We start from the raw sequence: 15,673 nt of genomic DNA on the forward strand, positions 1-15,673 counted from the left end.
TTTCCTTTATTGGTCACTGACCAGAAATTAGAAAATTTGTTTTCAACTCTGGCTCAAATATAGGATTTGAATGCCTCCCTTGATGTTTTACTTGATGTTTTACTTACTCAGAGCGGCTTACAAGAACAGGCTAAAATCTAACACAATACTGTTTCTTTCATTGCTGCTCAAATATATGTATACTTTAACTGGATCTTCTTTTAAATTTTAATAAGCCACTCTGAGCCCCATTAGATGGGGAGAAAGGCAAAGTATAAATTCAATCAATCAATACATTCAATATGGCAAAACAGGCCCAAGATGGAGATGCAGGAATGAAGGAGTCACCAAAGGAGACCCATAATGGTCCCCCAAATGGACTGCGGTGTGAGGTCTGCCATCAACCAATTAAAGCCACATGGAAGAGGGTGAGAAGGAAGAAATAAAAGCCCCCGCAATGGAATATGCAGAGAAGCCCAGCTCCTCAAAGGCGGACAGGTAGTCAAGCCCCCCCCCCCCCCCCCTCAGCCAGGCCCATTCACACATCCCTGGCAACATGCGCCGGCTGTAATAAGGGCCACAAAACCCCTGTGGGAACCCAGCTCCGGCCTGAGTCCCACGGCTGAGTCACTGCGGAACAGGAAACGGCAATATACAGATTTGGAAAAAATGGGGCCTGTGCTCTCTGATAAATTTAGTGGAAGGAAAGGAAAGGGGGAAAGGCAGTTGGCTCAAAACTCCACCTATTCTGCAACCTTATTTTACCACCATTGTTTATTTGACCTAGAACTGGGGCAAGGAGAGAATCTGGAGCCTCTGGAGCAAGTATGGGCCAACTTCGGCCCTCCACTGTACTGAAATGATTGGATACATGTTGATATTAGAATCATAGAATCATAGAATCAAAGAGTTGGAAGAGACCTCATGGGCCATCCAGTCCAACCCCATTCTGCCAAGAAGCAGGAATATTGCATTCAAATCACCCCTGACAAATGGCCATCCAGCCTCTGCTTAAAAGCTTCCAAAGAAGGAGCCTCCACCACACTCCGGGGCAGAGAGTTCCACTGCTGAACGGCTCTCACAGTCAGGAAGTTCTTCCTAATGTTCAGATGGAATCTTCTCTCTTGTAGTTTGAAGCCATTGTTCCGCGTCCTAGTCTCCAAGGAAGCAGAAAACAAGCTTGCTCCCTCCTCCCTGTGGCTTCCTCTCACATATTTATACATGGCTATCATATCTCCCCTCAACCTTCTCTTCTTCAGGCCCAGTTCCCTAAGCCGCTCCTCATAGGGCTTGTTCTCCAGACCCTTGATCATTTTAGTCGCCCTCCTCTGGACACATTCCAGCTTGTCAATATCTCTCTTGAATTGTGGTGCCCAGAATTGGACACAGTATTCCAGATGTGGTCTAACCAAAGCAGAATAGAGGGGTAGCATTACTTCCTTAGATCTAGACACTATGCTCCTCTTGATGCAGGCCAAAATCCCATTGGCTTTTTTTGCTGCCACATCACATTGTTGGCTCATGTTTAACTTGTTGTCCACGAGGACTCCAAGATCTTTTTCACACGTACTGCTCTCGAGTACTGATATTGATCAGTACATTACAATATGAATGGGTTCCTGAATTAGTAAGCTCAATAAATATCCAACTTATACAGAAAATAGCAAATAATAGCATTCAGGGTTTCAGAGTGACTGTACAAAAACTCATATAATATTGTTTGTGATTACTGTGAAATTGAACAATATAACAAGTTTATACAATTATACGCTGGATTCTATTATTTGCTATTTTCTGTATAAGGATCTGGAGAACAAGCCCTATGAAGAGCAGCTTAAAGAGCTGGGCACGTTTAGCCTGAAGAAGAGAAGGCTGAGAGGAGATATGATAGCCATGTATAAATATCCTTTTTATTATTATTATTATTATTATTATTATTAGTGAGAGGAAGTCTCAGGGAGGTGGGAGCAAGCTTGTTTTCTACTTCCCTGGAGACTAGGACATGGAACAATGGCTTCAAACTACAAGAAAGGAGATTCCATCTGAACATTAGGAAGAACTTCCTGACTGTGAGAGCTGTTCAGCAGTGGAACTCTCTGCCCCAGAGTGTGGTTGAGGCTCCTTCTTTGGAAGCTTTTAAACAGATGCTGGATGGCCATCTGTCAGGGGTGATTTGAATGCAATATTCCTGCTTCTTGGCAGAATGGGGTTGGACTGGATGGCCCATGAGGTCTCTTCCAACTCTTTGATTCTATGATTCTAAGTGGGATATTTGTTGAGCTTCTTGATCAGTACATAACATTTTACTCCTAGATAACAATGTACTGACACCTCTAACACATTCTTATTTTCTTTTTGGGGGGAGATTTGTTACTTTTTGTAAACAAATTCCACATATATACACATTACTTTCATCCTATATACATGTTGTGATGTTAACTGCCAATAATACTTCATAGTTTCTATTTCCAATGAGGTTTTCTAGTGAGCGGGTTGACGAGTTTACCATGTTGAGCTGCATTTGTAAACAAATTCCACACACACACATATATATACATTACTTTCATCCTATACACATGTTGTGATGTTAACTGCCAATAATACTTCATAGTTTCTATTTCCAATGAGGTTTTACTAGTTAATAGGTTGACAAGTTTACCATGTTGAGCTGGATCGTGTTAGGAATTCTTCTTAACAGCTTTACTTGTTTAAATAATTGTAATGTTTGCTTCCATTTTAATATTTGTATATTTGTAAATCTTATAATAGACTGTGAGTTGCTCCATGAATATCTCATAGAGTCTACAGAGACACTCGCTGGAACACCCCAGCAAGCGAGAGTCCAAAAGTGGCAGGCTCAAACCCAAAACCTCAACCAATGACTGATACCAAATGAGAGACTCCCCCCTGGGCACATAGAAGACTGGGCAACTTGGAAGGCACTGAACAGACTGTGCTCTGGCACCATGAGATGCAGAGCCAATCTCAAGAAATGGGGCCAGAAAGTGGAATCCACAATATGTGAGTGTGGAGAAGAGCAAACCACTGACCACCTGCTGCAATGCAACCTGAGCCCTGCCACATGCACAATGGAGGACCTTCTTGCGGCAACACCAGAGGCACTCCAAGTGGCCAGATACTGGTCAAAGGACATTTATCAACTACCAAGCTTGCAAACTTTGTGTTTTGTCTGTTTTGTTAAAAAATGTAATACAAATGTCTGGTTGCTCCTGACACGATAAATAAATAAATAGAGTCTCAATCAATTCCGGGTGAGAAGGGCGGAATATAAATGTTTTTAAAAATAATAAATAAATAAATAGGGTCCCAGTTGTGGGATAAAAAAGGGGTTACAAATAAGAACAAAAAACAACAATTCAGTTTGCCCACAGAGATGGAGAAGACTGTAGCAGTGAATCATCAATAACTAAGCAACTTCGAGCACACAGTGACCCCTAGTGGCAGACATTGTAAAAACCAAAAATCTGAAGGTATTCTCTTACCTTGGTACCATGCTCATCCACTGAATTACTACCTGCCACAAAAAATAGGAGATATATTTTGTAATATTGTGCAACCACGACTTCAGAACTTTTGCAGATATCTATACATAGTATGGAAATAGAAGTAATTCTACTAAATTATGGATGTACCAAGATAGCTTTAGTCCACATATCCAGGTTTAACTGTAGTGGATTTGATTAAATCTTTCCCTGGGAACCTCACTACCTCTGAGGATGCTTGCCATAGATGCAGGCAAAACGTCAGGAGAGATTGCCTCTAGAAAATGGCCATATATCCCGGAAAAACCTACAACTACCCAATCTGTAAGTCCTCTGGCACAACTCTGTGATCATAGAGTTGCACTGGAGGCCTAGAGATTCCTAAAGAGGTGATCTCTCAGGTGAAAAAGATAACTGGATGGCCATCTGTTGGAGGGGCTTTTCGGACTGGAAGTCCCTTGGAGTCTCTTCCAATTCTAGGATTTTTTTTAAATTTGTGGGGTTTTTTACTTTTATAGGGATCCTGAACCTCTAACCTGTGCAAACGTAAAGGGCTAATCTATATAAATAAAAATATAATGTTTAATGTATTGTTGAAGGCTTTCATGGCCGGTATCACTGGGTTGTTGTAGGTTTTTCCGGGCTATATGGCCAGGTTCTGGAGGCATTTTTTTTCTCCTGACATTTCGCCTGCATCTATGGCAAGCATCCTCAGAGGTAGTGAGGTCTGTTGGAAGTAGGAAAAATAGGTTTGTATATCTGTGGAAAGACCAGGGTGAGACAAAGGACTCTTGTCTGCTGGAGCTAGCTGTGAATGTTTCAACTGACCACCTTGATTAGCATATAATGGCCTGACAGTGCCTGGAGCAAACTTTTGTTGAGAGGTGATTAGATGTCCTTGTTTGTTTCCTCTCTATTGTTGTGCTGTTATAATTTTTGAGTTCTTTTTAATACTGGTAGCCAGATAGTGTTCATTTTCATGGTTTCCTCCTTTCTGTTGAAATTGTCCACATGCTTGTGGATTTCGATGGCTTCTCTGTGTAGTCTGACATAGGAACCACTGACCGCATAGGGAAACTGATGAGGAAACACAACATACAAACCACTTACAGACCCACCAAGAAAATCCAACAAATGCTACGTTCAGCAAAGGACAAGAGGGATCCTCTCACCTCTGCAGGAGTCTACCGTGTACCATGCAGCTGTGGACAAGTCTCCATTGGGACCACCAAATGCAGCATTGCCCAAACAAGAATCCAGGAACATGAAAGGCACTGCAGACGACTTCAACAAGAGGTCAGCCATAGCAGAGCACCTGATGAACCAGCCTGGACACAGCATTTTATTTGAGAACACAGAAATGCTGGACCACACCAACAACCACCATGTCAGACTACACAGAGAAGCCATTGAAATACACAAGCATGTGGACAATTTCAACAGAAAGGAAGAAACCATGAAAATGAACAAAATCTGGCTACCAGTATTAAAAAACTCAAAAATTACAACAGCAAAACAACAGAGGGGAAACAAACAGGCACATAAAATCACTCTCAACAAAAGATTCCCCCCAGGCCCTTCCAAGCCACTGAATGCTAATCAAGGTGATCAGCTGAAACATTCACAGCTAGCCCCAGCAGACCTGTCTCACCCTGGTCATTCCACAGATATATAAACCCATTTTTCCTACTTCCAACAGACCTCACTACCTCTGAGGATGCTTGCCATAGATGCAGGCGAAACGTCAGGAGAAAAATTGCCTCCAGAACATGTCCATATAGCCCGGAAAAACCTACAACAACCCAATATAATGTTTGTTTTGGGATTAACAGAACTCAAAAACCACTGGGAGAATTAACACCAAATTTGGATACAAGACACCTATCAGGCCAATGAGTGACCATCACTCATAAAAACACTGAAAAACACAACAGAAGAGGCTTTAAAAGCCAAAAGAAATAAAAAATCATTACAATGCATGCACAAAACCACATATATACACATATACACAAATATGTATACACACATATACACACATAAAGCACATATACACAGACTGGGCCACAGCAACGCGTGGCAGGGGATGGCTAGTTGTAGATAACACCATGTAACCAATTTTTGTTCCTGGGTTATACATGTCATTTCTTAATTGGTTCAATCGTAGGAAAAGTTTATTAAACTGCAAAAACTTTGTTTTTGTGAGACATCCTGCCACACATTTTGCTTTAGCTTTTCAATGAATATCTCACAGAGTCTCAGCCAATTCAACCTATTTTGTGGTAGCCACAAAAACAAAGTTTCTGGAGCAGAACACCTACTTTCAAAGTAAGGACCTCACAATTAAACAGGAAATAACACTTTCAAATGAGGGATAGACTGTGTTGTGGCACAGCTGGTTGGGAGTCAGCTGTATTAAATTCACTCCTGACCCAAAGGTCATGATTTAGAAGCCAGCCCGGGTCGAAGTAAGCTCCCGACCATTTGTCTAGCTTGCTGTCGACCTTTGCAACCCAAAATGCAGTTGCATTTGTCAAGTAGGGAATCTAGGTACTGCTTATGCAGGGAGGCTAATTTAACTAATTTACGATGCCATAAAACTCCCCAGCAGCGTGCAAAAGAATGAGGAAGTACTCCATCGGAGTCACAAGTGGATGGTGAAGCAACAGCTCCCCCAGTGGCTGGAATTCAAAGCATACCCTCATGAAGCTGGAAAGTTAAATAGCCTCTTTGTGTCTATCTATATATGTTGAATGTCTAATAGCACTGAATGTCTGCCATGTATGTGTGCATTGTGAGCCGCCCTGAGTCCCCTGCGGGGTGAGTAGGGTGGAATATAAATACTGTAAATCAGGGGTCCTCAAACTAAGGCCCGGGGGCCGGATGCAGCCCTCCAAGGTCATTTACTTGGCCCTTGCTCAGGGTCAACCTAAATCTGAAATGACTTGAAATCACACAATAACAACAACAACAACCCTATCTCATCAGCCAAAAGCAGGCCCACACTTCCCATTGAAATACAAATAAGTTTGTACTTGTTAAAATTGTTCTTCATTTTAATTATTATATTGTTTTAAAGTTTGTTTTGAACTACAAATAAGGTATGTGCAGTGTGCACAGGAATTCATTCATTTTTTTCTTCAAATTATAATCCGGCCCTCCAACAGTTTGAGGAAGTGTGACCTGGCCCTCTGTTTAAAATGTTTGAGGACCCCTGTTCTAGAGGCATTCTCTCCTGACGTTTCGCCTGCTTCTATGGCAAGCATCCTCAGAGGTAGTGAGGTCTGTGGAACGAGGAAAATGGGTTTATATATCTGTGGAATGACGAGGGTGGGACAAAGAAGTCTTGTCTGTTGGAGCTAGGTGTGAATGTTTCAACTGACCACCTTGATTAGCATTTGACGGCCTGGCAGTGCCTGGGGCAATCTTTTGTTGAGAGGTGATTAGCTGTCCCTGATAGTTTCCTCTCTGTTGTGGTCACAGAGTCTCAGCCAATTCAACCTAGTTTGTGGTAGCCACAAAAATGAAGTTTCTGAAGCAGAACACCTACTTTCAAAGTAAGGACCTCACAATTAAACAGGAAACAACACTTTCAAACCAGGAATATAATTTTCTTTCCAAATTTTGTTGCATAGTGTAATGAGAAAGCCTCTGCCATGCCTAGAGGTAGATAAGCCTCATGCTCAACTGAATTTGTATTTACTCTCAGTATGGAAGAAAACTTACCAAAGATGTAGATGATGGCTACCCCGCTGCCAGCTCCCATCAGGCCCGCTATCCTGAGCACCATTTTCTTTGCATAGGCCGTGTTTTCCTTCTGCTTCTGCTTCTCTTTCTGTTCATCAGAACTCTTCTTGTCCCCACCTTCAGTTGACTAGAGAGAAAGAGACAGGAAGAGATGATGAAGGAAACCATCACTTTTTAGAATCTGCTATGGGATTATAGGAATTGTAGTTTGGTGAGGCCCCAGCCCTTTTTGGCAGAGAAGGCTCAAGACCTTGCAAAGCTGCAACTTCCAGGATTCCTAGTGTCGAGCACTGAGCAAGTTCAAGTGGTCCCAAAGTGCATTAGTTCGGCAGTGTAGGTATATTCCCCGGTTAGTAATTACATTATACCCTGCTTAGTTCTTGCAAATTTAGCAGTGATTATTTAATCCATCTGTTAATGCAGTCTTCCCGTATTCCTGTTGCCTTCTACTTTACTGAGTATGACCGTCTTTTTTGTTAAGTCTGTGTCTTCTCACAATAAGTCCCAGAATGCAACAGCCATGGTTTCGTCATCTTGGCATCTAAGGAGAGCTAGATTTGCTCTTGGAGCCATTTATCTGTCTCTTTATTAGTCCCTTTGCATCTCAGTCAAGTGAGTATTAAATAAATATAAGAATAATACAAAAGTAGTAATATTAGTAGTCTAGGTAAACATAAAGGATTCCCCTTGACATCAAATCTAGTTGTGTCTGACTCTGGTGCTCATCTCCATTTCTAAGCCGAAGAGCCGGTGTTGTCCGTAGACACCTCCAGGGTCATGACTGCATGGAGCGCCCTTACCGTCCCGCTGGAGCAGTACCTATTGATCTAGGTGTACGAACCCACACAATCTCTTTGTTCATCTGGAGAGGCCCTCCTTGCACTCCCACTGCCATCGCAGGTGTGATTGGTGGGGACGAGGGAGAGGGCCTTCTCAGTGGTGGCCCCTCGACTCTGGAACTCACTTCCCAAGGACATCAGGCATGCCCCAACTCTGGCAGTCTTTAGGAGGAGCCTGAAAATGTGGTTGTTCCAGTGTGTCTTCCCAGAATAATGAATTCTCAGCATTGTGCCCTCCAAATGAACTTTACATTGATTTAGGATTGTTGTACGCTTCCACCAACGCCCCATCTCTCCCACCTTATCCATGCCTAGCATTATTTTTAACTTTAATTACATTTGGCCCAGCCATAGATTTTAATTGTATGTTGTATTACTGTCATTCTATATAGCTTATGTTTTGAGTTTTATATTGTTTTTGTTTTGAGTTTTATTTAATTGCTTTACTGTTGTTGCTATTGCTTGTATTGATTATTGTGGGCTCAGCCTCATGTAAGCCGCACCGAGTCCCGTGGGGAGATGGTAGTGGGGTATAAATAAAGATTATTATTATTATTATTATTATTATTACTCATATTTACATGTTTTCGAACTGCTAGGTTGGCAGAAGATGGTGCTAACAGCAGGAGCTCACACCGCTCTCTGGATTTGAACCTGAAACCTTTCAGTTAGCAAGTTCAGCAGCTCAGCGGTTTAACCCACTTTGCCACCGGGAGCTCTTACATTAGCAGTCTACTGCACCTCTGCCACACCTCCTCTAGCACCGCATCTCAAAGGAGATGTAATACTCTAAGCTGGGATGATTCTGACTTTAGTATTTGTTGACATATTTTTACACTTAAGGATTTATCTCGTTCTTTCATAGCAGCCCTTCAGTCTTTTAGTATTTCTATTGAAAATGTTGGAAAAAGTCGGGGGCTGATGGGAGTGATAATACAGACCACCATAGAGTGCCATATTGGAAAGCATTGGAACAATGGGAGTGGTAGTACTGCTCATCAAGGGCCTCAGACTGGAAGGGGTATGTGGTTGATGGGAGTGGTAGTACAGCCTATTATAAGGTCACATATTGGAAAGAGTCTGGGAAGGAACCTTTTTCTTCAAGAAGGCTTTTAGAGAAGGAAGTTTTTGAGAGCTAGTTGGTGGTACCATGATTTTGGCTATTTAATTGGGTTTTAACTGTTCATTTTCCTTATACTGTCCATGTTGTATTGTGGGCTCGGCCTCATGTAAGCCGCACCGAGTATCTTGGGGAGACGGTAGCAGGGTACAAATAAAGATTATTATTATTATTATTATTATTATTATTATTATTATGTCTAATTCCATGTTAATGTTTGCATATTGTTAGGCTTTAATTGTATTGTATTGGTTTTATTGTGAGACTGCCTCCATGTTGTAAGCTGTCTCAAGTCCCCAGAGGGGAGATGAGATGGGATACAAATAAAGCTTATGCCGGGAAGTAGCAGCCAATAGTGAAAGGACCAAGGCAGAGACATCTCCAGCTCATCCCCTGTTTGGGTATCAGCCAGCATGTCAACGACTTAAATCAAGACATAGTTTTCTTAGATCTACAGAGACACTCGCTGGAACATTCCAGCAAGCGAGAGTCCAAAAGTGGCAGGCCCAAACCCAGAACCTCAATCCATGGGTGATACCAGATGAGAGACTCCTCCCTAGGCAAACAGAAGACTCGGCGACTTGGAAGGCGCTGAACAGACTGCGCTCTGGCACCACGAGATGCAGAGCCAATCTTAAGAAATGGGGCCACAAAGTGGAATCCACGGCATGCGAGTGCGGAGAAGAGCAAACCACTGACCACCTACTGCAATGCAACCTGAGCCCTGCCACATGCACAATGGAGGACCTTCTTGCGGCAACACCAGAGGAACTCCAAGGGGCCAGATACTGGTCAAAGGACATTTAACCAACTACCAAGTTTGCAAAATCTGTGTGGTTTTTTTTCCTCTTTTTAATCTGTGTGTTTGTTTTGTTCAATTAGAATTGTAATACAATGGTATGTTGCTGATGACACGATAAATAATAAATAATACAATATAATATATAGTAATAATATTGACATATAGTAATATTAATAGATGAAATCTAATTTCTACTGATAATATATAATAATGATATACTGTTTCACTAATGTATATCTGAAGTTGTAATGTTTTTGATTGTGAGCCACTTTGAGTCTCTGTATGGAGAGACTTGAGGTGAAAGAAAGGGCAAAAGCCGGGTTGCAGCTAAACATAAAAGAAAACCAAGATTATGGCAACAAGAATGATTGACAACTGGAAAATAGAGGGAGAAAACGTGGAGGCCATGACAGACTTTGTATTTCTAGATGCAAAGATGACTGCAGACGCAGACTGTGGCCAGGAAATCAGAAGACGCTTCCTTCTTGGGAGGAGAGCAAGGACCCATCTCTATCAAAGAGTGAAGAGTAAAGACATCACACTGGCAACAAAGATCTGCATAGTTAAAGCAATAGTATTCCCCATAGTCACCTACAGATGTGAGAGCTGGACCTTAGGGAAGGCTGAGCAAAGGAAGAGAGATGCTTTTGAACTGCAGTGTTGGAGGAAAGTTCTGAGAGTGCCTTGGACCGCGAGAAGATCCAATGAGTCCATGCTTCAGGAAATAAAGCCTGACTGCTCACTGGAGGGAAGGAGATGAGAGGTCAAGATGAAGTACTTTGGCCACAACATGAGAAGAAAGGAAAGCTTGGAGAAGACAATGATGTTGGGGGGAAAGGAAGGAAAAAGGAAGAGGGGCTGACCAAGGGCAAGATGGATGGATGGCATCCTTGAGGTGACTGAATTGACCTTGAAGGAGCTGGGGGTGGTAACGGCCGAGAGGGAGCTCTGGCATGGGCTGGTCCATGAGGTCATGAAGACTCGGAAACAACTGAATGAATGAACAATAACAACAATATTGTCATATAGTAATGTCAGTAATACTAATATATGAAATATAATTTCTACTGATAATACATAATAGATAATGATATACTGTTTCATTGATGTATATTTGAAGTTGTAATGTTTTTGATTGTGAGCCACTCTGAGTCTCTGTATGGAGAGATAAAGCGGGATATAAATCTATACACATAATAAAAGTGAAAATACATACGTGTTTATGTGGCTGGGTGTCCACTTACATAGACAGGCTCCCACTTTCACAAATAGCAATAATTCCCACTTCTCAGGAGACACCAATGGCCCTCCCTCCAGTGACATTGCAGGTTATAGTGAGTGTCATGAACATACACAAGAGCCCTGCTAATGCCCTCCACAGACATCATAGTACCCACCACCCAAGTGAAGGTTTTCATACGGAGACAATTTCACCCTAAATTTTATGTGTTTCTTCCAACACAGACGTCCCAGTGTTTCTGACTCTTTCCATTGGTATGGAATTTGCATGACCCTGCCCACTGCCTCTCCCTTAACCCTTTCCTTTCACTATTGGCTGCTACTTCCTGGCGGATGTCAGGTGGTGCAATACCGGCTAAACAGTGTAATTTCTCCAGTGGTGTAGGGCGCAGACACCCCGTGATAATGCAGCATGTCTCATTAAGAGCCACATCCACTGTTTTAGTGTGGTGACATGTGTTCCACACTGGGCATGCGTACTCAGCAGCAGAGTAGCATAGCGCAAGGGCAGATGTCTTCACTGTATCTCGTTGTGATCCCCAGGTTGTGCCACTCAGCTTTCATATGATATTGTTTCTAGCGCCCACTTTTTGCTTAATATCCAGGCAGTGCTTCTTGTAGGTCAGAGCACAGTCTAGGGTAACTCCCAGGTATTTGGGACACTCACTGGAACACCTCAGCAAGCGAGAGTCCAAACGTGGCAGGCTAAAACACAGAACATCAATCAAATGAGAGGCTACCTCCTACATGCACAATGGAGGACCTTCTTATAGTAATACCAGCGGCACTCCAAGTGGCTAGATACTGGTCAAAGGACATCTAATCAGCTACCAAGCTTGCAAATTTTGTGTTTTGTTTGTTTGTAATGAAATACAACTTTATAGGTTTTTACCTATAAAGCTCTATACGGTTCTGGCCCAGCTTACATGTCTGAACGCATCTGCCTCTACGTCCCACCTTGTAACTTAAGATCATGCGGGGAGGCCCTGCTCTCGCTCCCACCAACATTGCAAACGCGGCTGGCGGGGACGAGAGACAGGGCCTTCTCAGCAGTAGCCCCCCGCCTGTGGAACGCGGTTCCAAATGAAATACGATCGACCCCATCCCTTCTGGTGTTCTGAAAGAAATTAAAATCTTGGTTTTGGGGCCAGGCTTTCGGACAATAAACATAAAGCAGCACTTTGACTAGAAATGGATTGGCAAGGTGATATGTATGAGGATACGGTTTTATGGTTCTATCAGTGGGTTTGTGGACCGAGTATTGATTTAATGACTTATGATAATTTGGTTATAATTAACTGCTATTGTTTTAACTCTGTATGTATTTATGGTTTTATACTGTGTTATTGATTGTGGCATCCAATTGCTGCCTTTGTTCTGAGTTCCACCCTGAGTTCCACCCTGGGGGTTGAGAAGGGCAGGGTAAAAATGCTGTAAATAAATAAAATAAATAACTGTTTAGTTCACTCCTGACATGATAAATAAATATATAACCCCTACCTATTCCTCGGTTGAGGGGGGAAAGAAAAGGGACCGATAATAGTAATAATAATAATGTGTCCAGACCTTGAATCGGTGCTTGGCTGCTGTGTCGGACTGGATGAGAGCTAATAAATTGAAATTGAATCCAGACAAGACAGAGGTCCTCCTGGTCAGTCGTAAGGCCGAACAGGGCATAGGGTTACAGCCTGTGTTGGACGGGGTTACATTCCCCCAGGTTCGCAGCTTGGGAGTGATCCTGGACTCATCGCTGAGCCTGGAACCCCAGGTCTCGGCACTGGCCGGGAGAGCTTTTGCACAATTAAAACTTGTGCACCAGTTGCGCCCGTACCTTGGGAAGTCTGATCTGGCCACGGTGGTCCACGCTCTTGTTACATCCCGAATAGACTCCTGCAACGCACTCTACGTGGGGTTGCCCTTGAAGACTGTTTGGAAACTTCAACTGGTCCAGCGAGCGGCAGCCAGATTACTCACCGGAGCATCATACAGGGAGCACATCACCCCCCTGCTGTGTCATCTCCACTGGCTGCCGGTTCAGTTCCGAGCACAATTCAAGGTGCTGGTTTTGACCTACAAAACCCTTTACGGTTCTGGTCCAGCGTATCTGTCCGAATGCATCTCTCTACGTCCCACCCCGGGGTTTGATATCATCTGGGGGGGCCCTGCTCCCAACCCCACCGCTATCACAAGTGAGGTTGGTGGGGATGAGGTGCAGGGCCTTCTCAGTGGTGGCCCCTCACCTGTGGAACTCACTCCTGGGGGAAATTAGGGCTTCAACATCCTTCCTCTCCTTCAGGAGGAAATTAAAGATGTGATTGTGGGACCAGGCCTTTGGGCAATCTGACAACTAGATAAGGACAATCAGATGACTAGGACTGACAGGACTGACAAAGTGGAATTGGAAATTGGACTATGAAATGGCAAACGCTGATCGTTAATGAGGAGTAATTGGTTTGTATTGGTTTTATTGTTGTAATGCAGGAACTGTTGGTTAACTGTTAATTGATGCTATGTTGTTTTATACTACTGTTATGTGATGCCGGCATCGAGTTGTGCCTTTGTAAGCCGCCCTGAGTCCCCTTCGGGGTGAGAAGGGCGGGGTAGCAGTAACAGAAATAAATAAATAAATAAATATTTATCGTGTCAGGAGCAAACCAAACAGTTACTTATTTTATTTATTTACAGCATTTTTACCCCCGGCCTTCTCAACCCCAGGGTGGAACTCAGAGCGGCTAACAAAGGCAGCAATTGGATGCCACAATCAATAACACAGTATAAAACCATAAAAACATACAGAGTTGAAACAACAGCAGTTAATTATAACCAAATTCTCATAAGTCATTAAAACAATACTCAGTCCACAAACCCACTGATAGAACCATAAAACCGTATCCTCATACATATCATTTTGCTGATCCATTCCCAGTCAAAGTGTTGCTTTATGTTTATTGTCCGAAAGCCTAATCCCAAAACCAAGATTTTAATTTCTTCCAGAACGCCAGGAAGGATGGGGTCGATCGTATTTGTATACGATTCCAGTGTATCTGTCCAAACGGATCTCCCTCTACGTCCCACCTCGGAGTTTAAGATCATCTGGGGAGGCCCTGCTCTCGACCCCGCCTCTATCTCAAGTGAGGCTGGCGGGGACGAGGAGCAGGGCCTTCTCGGTGGTGGCCCCTCACCTATGGAACTCACTCCCTGGGGAGATCAGATCAGCGACCTCCCTTCTGTCGTTCAGAAAAAAGCTGAAGACCTGGATTTGGGACCAAGCTTTTGGACATTCTGGCAGCTAAAATAAGGACTCACTGATGAGCAGGAATTGTTAGAATGAATGGACATTTCGGAACTCTGAATCTCACTGTGCATGAAATTGTTTTTATTATATTATGCAGTGATGTGTTTTAATGCTGTTAAATGTTTATACTGTTTTATATATGCTGTATATTTTGACAGGCATCGAATTTGTGCCTTTGTTTGTAAGCCGCCCTGAGTCCCCCCTCGGGGGTGAGAAGGGCGGGGTATAAGTAACTGCAATAAATAAATAAATAAATATTTGATTTGGAACCGCGTTCCAAACCGCACCACAGCTCAAAAGCATCTCTCTTCCTTGGCTCAGCCTTCCCGAAGGTCCAGCTCTCACATCCGTAGGTGACTACAGGGAATACCATGGCTTTGACTAGGCAATGGATCTTTGTTGCCAGTCTGATGTCTCTACTCTTTAGGAATATAATATTCCTATAATAATAGGAATTGTGGGAGCTGAAGTCCAAAACACGTGGAGGGCTCAAGTTTGGCCATGCCTGATATAAATAAACAAGAGTAGCTGAGGCTGATGGGAGTGGCAGTAGATCCCAGGTTGAGGCCTGAGTTTGGAGAGTGTGTGGGGCTGAGGAGAGTGGCAGTCCTATATGTATTATCAACACCCTGTTTTCTTTACTCATAGGAAGCTGGGAGCCTCCTCCTCCTCACCTGCTGCTGCTGCCTCAGGAGGGCCTCGGTCAGCCCGGTCCCGGCCACCGGAGGAGAAACCGGAGGCGGCGCTGCTCCCGTGGTGAAGGCCCGTCCTCGGCGCCTCCATGCCCGGCGCCGGCAGCAGCCCACCACCGCGCTCCGGCCTCCTTCCACGGCCCTCAGGCCTCCCCTCAGCAGCAGCGCCGCCACCACCGCCGCCATCTTTCTTTCTTCCCCTCACTCACCCGGTAAGGCGCATGCGCCGAGCTTACCCAATCGGAGGGGGGCAATCCTAGCCAATCACTTCCTCTCTTCTCTAATTGGTCCACTCTGACTTCTCGACCTCGGTTTTAACCAATCCGCTTCGTCATCGTTATCCCCGCCCACTCGTTAGTTTACAGCCAATCCGGTAAGGAGCTGCTCGAGTGATGTGATTGGATGCTTGTTTAATTTCCTCGGCGCGGTGTGAGGCAGCCTGTAACCACGCCCCCAAACG

General features: G+C 43.8%; 1 protein-coding gene across 1 annotated transcript in view; it reads right to left on the reverse strand.

The window, feature by feature from the left end:
• LOC137095235 (mitochondrial import inner membrane translocase subunit TIM50-like) overlaps positions 1-15,436 on the reverse strand; it is a 53,511-nt gene extending 38,075 nt beyond the window's left edge. The window contains exons 1-3 of the mRNA XM_067461669.1: positions 15,196-15,436; positions 7,206-7,353; positions 3,483-3,514 (exon numbers count right to left, since the gene is read on the reverse strand). Coding sequence (XP_067317770.1) covers positions 3,483-3,514; positions 7,206-7,353; positions 15,196-15,399 — 384 coding nt within the window. The 5' untranslated portion in view covers positions 15,400-15,436. The remainder of the gene's footprint in view (positions 1-3,482; positions 3,515-7,205; positions 7,354-15,195) is intronic.
• Between the last annotated feature and the right edge of the window lie 237 nt (positions 15,437-15,673).

The sequence above is a fragment of the Anolis sagrei genome, chromosome Y (assembly GCF_037176765.1).
Source record: "Anolis sagrei isolate rAnoSag1 chromosome Y, rAnoSag1.mat, whole genome shotgun sequence".
Lineage (NCBI taxonomy): Eukaryota > Metazoa > Chordata > Lepidosauria > Squamata > Dactyloidae > Anolis > Anolis sagrei.